This window comes from Passer domesticus, chromosome 23 (assembly GCF_036417665.1).
Source record: "Passer domesticus isolate bPasDom1 chromosome 23, bPasDom1.hap1, whole genome shotgun sequence".
Lineage (NCBI taxonomy): Eukaryota > Metazoa > Chordata > Aves > Passeriformes > Passeridae > Passer > Passer domesticus.
In genome coordinates, this window is record NC_087496.1 from 2441802 (window position 1) to 2452073 (window position 10272).

Consider the following 10272-nt stretch of genomic DNA (forward strand, 5'->3'; position numbering starts at 1 on the left):
TCACTACTGGACAAGTGGCAGCTGCTGTGACACCACACAGGTGTGTGTGATGTCACTGCTGGATGTGTGACATCATGCAGGTGTGTGTGACGTCACTGCTGGATGTGTGACATCACTCAGGTGTGTGTGATGGCTGGAGTGACATCATTCCACTGTGTGTGACGTCACTACTAGGCGTGACTGCGGGTGTGACATCATGCAAGCACACATGACATCCCTGATGGACATGTGACATGCCTGCATGGCATCATCCAGGCATCAGCCAGACGCTGTGATGTCACTCACTCGTTGTGGCTTTGTACCTCCTGCCGCAGGGAGTGACATTCCAGTCACCGTGACAACACGTGCATCATGGTGTCACCTCACCCTGAGGGGCTTGGCTGGTGCACTGTGACGTCACCCTGCCCTGTGACATCACCCAGAAGGTTGTGGGACACCCCTCCCCGCCTCGAAATCCGCACAAACTCACCCAAAGCGCCGGTGCTGGGCAGCGCAGCAGCTTTTAATCAGAAAACCCCTAAAAAAAGTGTGTGTGTGTCCCCGTCACCCCCCTCCCCCCACCCCTACTTTCTTTTATGAAAAATCCCTCATTTCACCTGATATATAGATATAGAAAAAAAAAAAAATCATAAGAAGGGGACCCCCCTGAGGCAGGGCTGGGGCTGGTTTGGGGATGATATTTACGGGGAGACTCGGTCCCTCCAAACCCAGAGAGCCCTGCACCCATTAAACGCACCCACGATGAGTCCAGCTGCTCGAGGCATCTGTTAAAAAAGAAAAGGAAACCCAAAAAGGGACCAAAACCACCCCGGGAAACAGGGAGTGGGATGGGCTGGCCGTGGGCACCCCTGTTTTCGGGGGGTGCTCACACCAAGGAGCCAGCTCGGCTCTGTGCTGGCACCATGACTGGAACGGCGCCGGCTCGTGCCAGGCTGGAGGGGGGCAGCGACCCCCCGGGAGCGGCGGGGGGGTCCTGGCGGCGCCGGGGGGTCCCGTTAGCGGCGGGGGGCGAGAGGCTGGGGGGCCGGCCCCCTGCCCGGGGCGGGGGTCCCCGGTAGCTGCCGGTGCTGGTGAGGATGGAGGCGGTGTCGGACGGGGCTCTGGCTCCGTAGGCCGGCCGCGTGCCCGCGATGGAGGACAGGGTGCTGGTTTTGGACATGGTGTCTGAGGCTGGCCTCCTCGCCCACGATGGGGTTTTGGGTGCCACGGCGTCTTCCCTGCCGAGAGGGGAGAGCGTCAGAGAGATCAGCTCTGGAAACCCTTCCTTCCCCACACTGTGCACTCTCCCTGAGCAATGAGGGTGTGCAGACATCCTGGACCCCCAAACACAGGGACAAAAGGGAAAGAGGTGGAAAATCCCCTTGTTAACTCTCAAACCTCACGACAACTGGCCTGAGGTGGAAACTTTTTTCTTCCTCTGAAGAATATTGATGACTGGCCAGAGTTGAAGAACTCTTCCCCACTATTAACTCTGAACCTGAGAAATGTCAGGCCAGAGGTGGAAACACCCTCCTCACCCATTAACCCTGAAACCTAACGATGATTTGAACCCACTCCACAGGAGGAGTGCCTCACTTGATCTCGTTGGCTCCCTCCTCCTGGCTGTCACGCTTTTTCCTCCTGTAGCCAAAAAACTTCTGGGCAAAGAAGATGATGGTGGCAAGGGCACCCAGGGAGCCCAGCACGGCGCCAGCAATGACTGCTTTGGTGCTTTCTGCCAGAGAGAAACAGAGATTCCCTTATTGCCTCATTCCCACTGGGAGCTCATGGGGACCGTGTCCCCCTCCCCGGCCCTGGGGACACGTACTCACTTGAGTGTACCTCCAGGACAATGCTGCAGTTCTTAGAGCCTGCCTGGTTTTCAGCCCTGCAGACGTAGACCCCCGACATTTCCAGGGAGAGGTTGGTCAGCTTGAGGGTGCCCCTGGCCCGGTCTGCAGGTGACAAATTTGGGTGCTGCCTCACAGCCACTCCTCCACCTCCTCGTACAGGAAGTGGTCGAGGGGGTGAAGCCAAAGAACCCCTCAGCTGAATCTCAGGATATTCCAGCCCGTCCCCAGCCCCACCCTGGTGCCACCTTACCCTGGGCAGGGGGAAAGAAGACCTGCAGGGTGGGCGGCTCACGCTGCCACTGGTACATGGGCGAGGGCTTCCCCTTCTTGGAGGAGCAGCTCAAGGTGACGTTGGCCCCCACGATGGCGCTGCCGTGCAGCTGGCAGGTGGGGGCGGCCGGTGGCACTGTGGGCACAGGCGTTAGTCCCCAGGGGCACCACGGGGAGCGCCAGGGGAGCCGGGGCACCGGCGGAGCCTTACCCAGGACGGTGAGGTTGATGAGGCCGACGTTCTTGTGCATCCTGATGGGGTCGTCCACCACGTTGACGGTGCACATGTACTGACCCGAGTCTTGCTCCCGGGTGGCGTTGATGAACACCGAGATGTTGTGGGTGATGATGGGGTACAGGAACCCCACGCGGGACTTCAGGTCTGTCTCCTCCACCTTCACCACCCCGCCTATGTATGACAGGATCTGCACAGGGAAAAAAACACATGCTTTCGCTTCCAGATCGTGCTGCTGGAGAGAAAAGCCCCTCAAATCCCAAATTTTGTAGAGCAGTGGTTGCTGCATAAGCTCCCTCCAGCCTTACATCCATCCCCTGAGCATCCTGGACATGGGAACTGCAGGCAGCTCCCCACCACAGGCACAAATACCCCTGGCATGGGCACTATGAGCAGCTGTCCCATCATGAGCATCTCCCCATCAGAAGCACCACAAGTGGTGTCCCCATTGTGGACATTTTCCCATTGTAGGCACCATGGGCATTTTCCAAGGACATCTCCCACCCATGGGTATCTCCCCATCATTGCACGACAAGCAACTCCCTACTGCAGGCACCCTGGGCATGACCCCAGTGTGGGCATCTCCCCTCATGGGCACAATGAGCACCTCCCCACCATAGGCACCCCCTGATGATGAGGACCACAATCATCCCCCCACTGTAAGCATTTCCCACCATGGACACCACAAACACCTCCCCATACAGGCATCTCCCCATCTTGGATGTCTCTCCCAGCTATGGGCACCACAAGCACCTCCCTGCTGCAGGCACTGTGGGCACCACCTCATCGTGGGCATCACCACATCACCATGAGCACCCCCCATCACGGGCACCCCCCATGGTGGGCACCACCCCATCTCAGGCGCTACAAGCAGCTCCCCGTGGGTGTGGGGATGGCACCATGGCTATGTCCCCATCTTGGGCACCATGAGCATGTCCCCCATGGTGGCCACCTCCCCATGGTGAGTGCCATGAACTTCACCCCACCATGGGCCAACTCCCCACTATGGGCACCACAAGCACTCCCCCACTGTGAGAACCACACGCATCTCCCCACGGGCACATCCCCACCATGAGCATCTCCCCTTTGTGGGCATCTCCCCATCATGGGTGCCACCATGGACACTTATCCATTGTGGGCCACCATGAGGTTCCCCCCATCATGGGCTCTTACCCACTGTGGGCATCTTCCCTGCATGAGCACCATGGTGGGCACCATGAGCTTCCTTCCATCATGGCCACCCCATCATCGTGGGCATCCTTCCACCACGGGCACTGTGGCCACTACCCCACGGTGGGCACCATAATCCTCCCCCCATCATGGGCACCACCAGCACCCCCTCCACGGTCACCGCCCACCTTGGTCCCCTCCATCTCCAGTCCTGCAGCCCCTGCCCTCTTCCCACCTGGAAGGGAGTCGGTTTCTTGTTCAGCATCCAGGTGATGTAGGGCTCATTCTGGGAGAGGCTGGTGTACCAGACAGGCAGCACTGCCTGCTGCCCCTCCACGGAGAACACCAGGCTCGTCCCCACGTGCACCTCCAGCATGGCCAAGGAGACACCTGCCCGTGGGAGAGGGAAGAAACCAGGAAATTACTCAACCCCAGGTGCGACATCTCCACAAAACCTCACTGACTGTGAGAAAAAAAACCATTCCCAAGACAAAAACAACAATCCCAGGTTATCACCAGGAAGCTGAGCCAAGAAAACATTTTGCCTCCTTCCCTGCCACAGGAAGGGCTTTCCGCCTGCTCCGGAGGATGCAGGAATTGCTGCTCCCTCCCATCCCAGCTTCCGCCCCACACTCAGCTTGGGAATTCCTGAGGCCCTAGTCACCCTTCCAGCAGACAGCCAGCTCCAGCAGGCAGACACCCCCTTAGCTCAGTACTGGGGTGCTCCCAGCCTCCCAAGGTGCTGCAGCAGCTCCCATGGGATTTACTTGTAGGGCTCCCCACATGCACCCCACAAGCCTTTCCCAGCATCCCAGTATCCCCCATTTTTGCTGCAGCACTGAACTGGGATAATCCATGAGTGGCTTCCTCTGGTGCCCCACCTCATTTGACCCCACATATCCCATCCCAATCCCCTGTCACCAGGTCCCCTGCATCCCAGCATCCCCCCAAGCCCCACTGGGAGGAGCTGATGGGGCAAGGGGGGTACCACGGACGGGGAGGGATGCTCAGCCCCTGGGGGAAGATCATTCCCCAGCTCTGCCCGTAAGGCTCAGCCAGAAAATTAATCAGCCCAGGCAAGGCTGAGTATGCGCTGGGGCTGGCTTGTTTTTCCCAGGGGAACATCACCAGGCCCTGCATCCCAGCAGCTCCATCCCTGATCCACCCATCGATCCGTGACCCCGGCTGGCCCCGCTCCTGCCAGCGCCCCAGGGGTGCCTCACATCGGGATGCAGGGGGCAGGATGATGCTGCCCGTCATCCCAAACCCTCCGTTTGTGGGGAAAACCCCTGGCTTTGAAGGATTTCGGGAGCTTTCATTAACCTCTCACTTTTCCCTAAGAGCTCAGAGGTTTTAATTGGATTTTTCCAGGGTGGGAAGAGGGAACCAAGGCGCTGGGGGGTATTTTTAGCCTCCTCCCATCCGTCCATCCCCCCTCCTGGCAAGGCACTGGTGCCATTTCCGGACGGAGCCTTCCAGCTCCAGGCAGGAAACTCTGCTCTGGCTGATAAGTCTTCTCAGGAATTAAAAAAAATAATTACTTTTTTTTTCCCTCTGGTGAAAAACTGGGAGAAATAAGGCCCAGTCTGGTGAGGATGCGTAAAAATAGCTCACCCGGGCTAAGAACATAAACCTTTAAATCCTGGAGGGTTTGGGGGGGGGAGATGCTGGAGGCGCCCGCAGCTCCCAAATCATTGATAATATTATTTATTAATTATATAAAGCTGTGGTATCAGATCCAATAGAGAGTATGGAAAAATAATGGTAATTATAGTGTATTTATGTGTAATTATACAGATAATTGTATTAAATTTAGAGAAAGTGGAAAGAAATATGGGATGGCGACTCATTAAATAGGAATTTCCAGAACAAAACAGATCATCGAGAACATATAATTTATAACAGTTTAAATATAGGTATATTTTGGTAAGAATAGGGATAATAGCGGGGATGTGAGTGATAATAGTGCTCAGAATAATGAGAGTAATGATCAAAGTGAGAATAATAATTATAAAAGTGGGAATCATTATGATAAAAGTTATATTAATAATGATAATAATAAGTTATCATAATAATTATAACAATGTTTCCAATACAATAATGATGACAGTAATACTGATCATACTGATCATACTGATAATATTGATAATATTAATAGCGATAGTAATAATAATAGTTATCAAAATTATACAGTTCATTAATTGCAGATGGCACAGCCCCTAAACCTTCCTGCATTCCCAACAACTGGGAAAATCCAGGTGTTTTCAGCCCAGATCTCCCATCATTATCAAAGTGTGTTAAATTGGGATAATCTAGAAGAAAATAGATTCTATTCAATAATTGTAATGTCTATTAGAAATATTAGAGATAACAGGTAATAGACCTGGCTGAAGAATTATAATTGTAAATTAATAAAAATAATTGTAACAGTTATAACAGTTACAAAACCAATTATAACAGTGATTATAATGATATTAGTAATAAAAGAATGATAAGTATAATGATGATAATGATAATAAAAATATTATTAATAATAATATAGTTCATTAATGATGGAGAGGGAATTAGTAAGTGACTCCTCAGCTTCTACACCCCTGTGCATCCCCAACAGCTGGGAAAATCCAGGTGTTTCATCCCACCTCCCCCATCAGCATGGCTTTTTGGGCACAAAAAAGGTGCTGGGCCCAGGGGTGCTGGGGATTCCTGGGGAAACGCAGGCTCCAGAGAGGGAAAAGAAGTTCTGGCTCCAGCCAGAGGATTCCCCAAGGCACTAAAGCAGCCCCGTGTGCCTCAAAGCTGCTCCCAGCGCTGAGCCCGGGGGTGTTAACCCTGAAACCTACTGATGAGCACGTTAATTACGTTAATTGTGCTCTGGGGCTGCAGCTTTGCTCTGCCATCCTTAAAACTCCTGCGGCAACAGGAGACCCCGGCTCCACCACCTCCCCTCCAGGGCGTCGGGGAGAGGGAGATGGATCCAGAGCTGGAGGCTGCTCGCTCCCCAAAATCCCCTTTTCCTTGCAGAATTCACCCAAACTCCCCCTCTCAGACAGACGTGGCCCTAAAAAGGCTGGAGGGGCTGGGTTTGGAGCGGCAGGCACGGGACGAGCCCCCTGGCACGGCTCTGGCTTTGGCCACCTCGACGCTCCAAATCCTCTAATGCTTTAACCAGATCGAAAAAATTAAGCTGCTCGTGCATCCAGGGGGGCCTGGGGCCCTCAGCCCCTCCCGCCTGCTCTTTGGGCTCAAAACCTGGATTTTTATCCAGCTGCCCTGAGCTAAACACCTGCCCGGGTGCTTTCCCCCCGCCCCAGCCCATCTGCTGGGATTTTTTTTGCATATGGAAGAACAGAATAGACTTAAATTTACCTTTAAAAATAGCTATAATTTTTTTCCCCCTATGGAATAAATATCTTACAATTTAGCATTCCAAAATACTTTACATTTTCTCGTGACAAAAAATTTAAAAACGGCTTTAAATTTCCCTTCGAATTTATTCCCTATGTTAAAAAAATCACCTTTAAATCCCTGCAATCTTAACAGTAATCCCTGTGCTGATATCAACCACCCTATCCTCATCTAAAATCACATCCTTTCACCCCCAAATAAAAGCTGTTTCCTGGCCCTGGCACACCCTGAACCCCCAAAAAGCAAACTCCCCCTGCAGCCCCCTCCCCAGGTCCCTGAACCATTAACTGCAAGGGGAATTAAATCCCGGAGGCCGTCGGGGTTTGATGACCCCGGCTGATAGGATTAAGGCGCTGGAGTCATGTGAAACCCAGACCCAAATTAAATCCCAAAAGACCAAGCTTGGGATTTAAAATACACAGCGGGAATCTGGCCGGAAAAGGGACCCTTGAAAAAGCTTGGAAAAAGGTCAAGGAGCATCTCAGCACTGCAACGCAGCCAGTCGCCTTCCCTTTTTTAAAAAATTATTTTTGGGGGACTTTTTTTTCCTTTTCTTCCCTTAACTTTGACTATTTATAAACGGGCAGATAGGAGATGCCGGGCTGTGCAGCAGTGTCCCTTGGGAAAATCCACAGCGGCATTTCTCACGACCCCGGGGGCGGGGGGGCAGAAAGTGCCCTATCCTCCAGAGAGACCAAATTTGGGGAAAAAAAATTAAATAATGCAATAATCATATGTGACTTTGCTATAGATGGAAACGTGCTTCACCCCTGGTGTGGGAGGGAGAGGCGGGGATGGGATGGGATGGGCAGGGGATGAGATTGGGATGGGATTGAGGAAGGGATTGGGGTTGGGATTGGGACTGGGAAGAAAACAGGGATGGCAAACATCCCTCATTTTGCTTTTCCCCATCACAATCTCATGAGGATCTCCCGGGATGAGGAAGGATTGCTTGAGAGCAAAACGAAAGGAAAAACACACATTTGGGGTTCAAAAGGGTCTTTTTGCTGCGTTTTTGAGCTATCGGTGCCTGTGATGTCACATCCCAGGGCTCAAGCGTGATTTTTTTGTGGGAATCCATCATGATTCCATGCAAAAAGCGCCACCGGGACGCGGCAAAGGAGCGCCCTGGTGGGATTTAAGGGCTGAGTGACCCCCGTGCCTCATACAAACATGCTTCAATTAACTTTTATCAAGGAAGAAAACCTTCAAGGAGGAACAAGTGACGGCTCCAGGACCCCCACCCAGTGTTCTGCTGGAAGGAAATGCTGCTGCCATTGTTTTTGGGGCCGTTTCCTTTCTCCAAAGGCCTCTCCTTCGCTGGGAACGCCAAAGGATGTTTCCTTTTGGAGCAATGGTGGCAAGTTCCAAAAAGACTCAAATAGGGTGGGAAATTAGGGGTGGAAGAAGGGAAAAACCCATGGACAGAGAAGCACTGAGATCCCTCACCTCAAAAGCAGCTGGGAGGGCTGTACAGCACCAGTAAACAAGGGAAAACAAGTGGATATTTCCTGCCCAGTGCCACGCAGGGAGGTGAACCGCGGACTTTTGTGTCCCTGGTGTGTCCCCCTATGGGGGTACATCGGGTTTGGGGGTGCTGGAAGCGGCTGTTAGGCAGCTCCAAGGTACCAATGCCTTTTCCCGGGAACACTCAGACTTTCTCCACTCTGAGCACTCCTAAAAGGGGAGGGGGGTGGATCGTCCCCCCCTTCTATCCCCCAAACCTGTCCTATGGGGTAGGGGACTGGGGGCACACAGACAGGTGGGTGCTGCGACCCCCGCCCCCGGTACCCCACGGTCCTTCCCGGTGCCACCCCAAAGCTTCCCAGCTCCTGCCCGGCTGCTCCCACACCCTGCCCGGTGACCCCCTCGGCATCTCCGGCTCCTGCCCCGTGCCCTCCCGAAAGCTCTCGCTCGTCCTGCCCGGTTCCTCCCGCTTTTCCCGAGCCCCGCCGGGCGCACCCCCGATCCTCGCGTGCCCCGATCCCCCCGCGCTCGCCGCCAGCACCGCCGGACCTCGCCCGCTGCATCCCGAAAGCTCTCCCGCCTCCTGCCCCGCATCCCGAAAGCTCTCCCGCTCCCTGCCCCGCATCCCGAAAGCTCTCCTGCCTCCTGCCCCGCATCCCGAAAGCTCTCCGTCCTCCTGTCCCGCATCCCGAAAGCTCTCCCGCCTCCTGCCCCGTGCCCTCCCGAAAGCTCTCCCGCTCCCTGCCCCGCATCCCGAAAGCTCTCCCGCCCCCTGCCCCGCATCCCGAAAGCTCTCCGTCCTCCTGCCCCGCATCCCGAAAGCTCTCCGTCCTCCTGCCCCGCATCCCGAAAGCTCTCCCGCCCCCTGCCCCGCATCCCGAAAGCTCTCCCGCCTCCTGGCCCGCATCCCGAAAGCTCTCCCGCCCCCTGCCCCGCATCCCTGCCGGCACCCCGGGCCCCGCTCGGTGCCTCCCCCGGTGCCCCGGGGCTCACCCAGCAGCGCCGCCAGCGCCAGCGCCGCCCGCCGCAGCGCGCCCATGGCCGGAGCGCAGCAGGTGCCGGGGGCCGGGCCGGGGCGGCGCCGCGCAGGTGGGGGCGGGCCCGAGCCCACCCCACCCCGGGGGGGTGTCCCGGCCCCGACCCTCCCCCAGGGCCGGCCCAGCCTCCCCCTGGTGCGCGGTTGTGCGTTAGTTACGCGGGTTTGTTGTTGGTTGTGTTAGGGTTAAGGGTGGGTGCGCTGCGGCACCGCAATGTCAAATGTCAGCCCCACAGCGGGAGCACAGGGACCCCAAAGCCTCTCCATTCTCATCCCTCCCACGCCGGCAGGGTGGAATATCCTGTTCTGCATCCCTCACCCTCATCCAACCCCCCTTACCCCCCCCCCCCCCCCGATAAACGCATCGATCCTGAAAAATAAACAATAACAAAAAAAAGGAGACAATTTTGACTACCTGGTTTTCGGGAGCCCCGGGTGGATCCTGCCCGGCTCAGCCAGGGTTATCCCGGTCCTCGAGCAGAGCAGGGTCAGAGCTCGAAGCCCCAGCAGAGATTAAACACTGGCGGAGGAGGAGGAGGAGGCGGTGGGGCAGAATTAATCCCTTCTCGCCCTCGCCACCCCCCCCGTAAATCCAGCCTGGCCTCCAGGACTGCAGGATCCCGGGAGCAAGGAGGCTTTGGGGGATCGACCTGGCTTGATCCCGGCAGGACCCCACCCCTCCCGGACAGCTGAGCCCGATGCTCCCAACTCGGCATCTCCGGGCAGCTCACCTTGTCCCGCTACTCCGGAGGCTGGAGCGGGGAGCGTGCCGTGGTGACCCACGGGTGACCCACGGGTGACCTGCTCCCGTTCCTCGCTCCGCCATCCCCGGGCTCAAAGGCGATGCCACCTTCCAG

General features: G+C 55.7%; 1 protein-coding gene across 3 annotated transcripts; it reads right to left on the reverse strand.

Moving 5' to 3' along the window:
- Positions 1 to 544: 544 nt before the first annotated feature.
- LOC135285472 (endothelial cell-selective adhesion molecule-like) lies at positions 545 to 9961 on the reverse strand. 3 transcript variants are annotated; one of them, XM_064397784.1, is made up of 7 exons: positions 9831 to 9961; positions 3743 to 3897; positions 2314 to 2527; positions 2083 to 2238; positions 1812 to 1934; positions 1576 to 1714; positions 545 to 1217 (listed from the first exon to the last, which is right to left on the reverse strand). In XM_064397784.1, the coding sequence occupies exons 2-7, from the start codon at positions 3881 to 3883 to the stop codon at positions 866 to 868; spliced, it is 1125 nt and encodes a 374-aa protein (XP_064253854.1). In that variant the 5' UTR covers positions 3884 to 3897; positions 9831 to 9961; the 3' UTR covers positions 545 to 865. The 3 variants fall into 3 exon arrangements, with proteins under 3 accessions (XP_064253854.1, XP_064253853.1, XP_064253855.1); XM_064397783.1 differs by lacking the exon at positions 9831 to 9961 and adding an exon at positions 9373 to 9553; XM_064397785.1 differs by lacking the exon at positions 9831 to 9961 and adding an exon at positions 8362 to 8982.
- Between the last annotated feature and the right edge of the window lie 311 nt (positions 9962 to 10272).

Coding starts and splice junctions, on each gene's coding strand:
- LOC135285472 (XM_064397783.1), bottom strand. CDS start 9,418: ATGGGCGCGCTGCGGCGGGCGGCGCTGGCGCTGGCGGCGCTGCTGG. Junction 3,898..9,372: donor GGCGCTGGCGGCGCTGCTGG/GTGAGCCCCGGG, acceptor TCCCACGGGCAG/GTGTCTCCTTGGCCATGCTG. Junction 2,528..3,742: donor AGAAACCGACTCCCTTCCAG/GTGGGAAGAGGG, acceptor TTCCCTGTGCAG/ATCCTGTCATACATAGGCGG.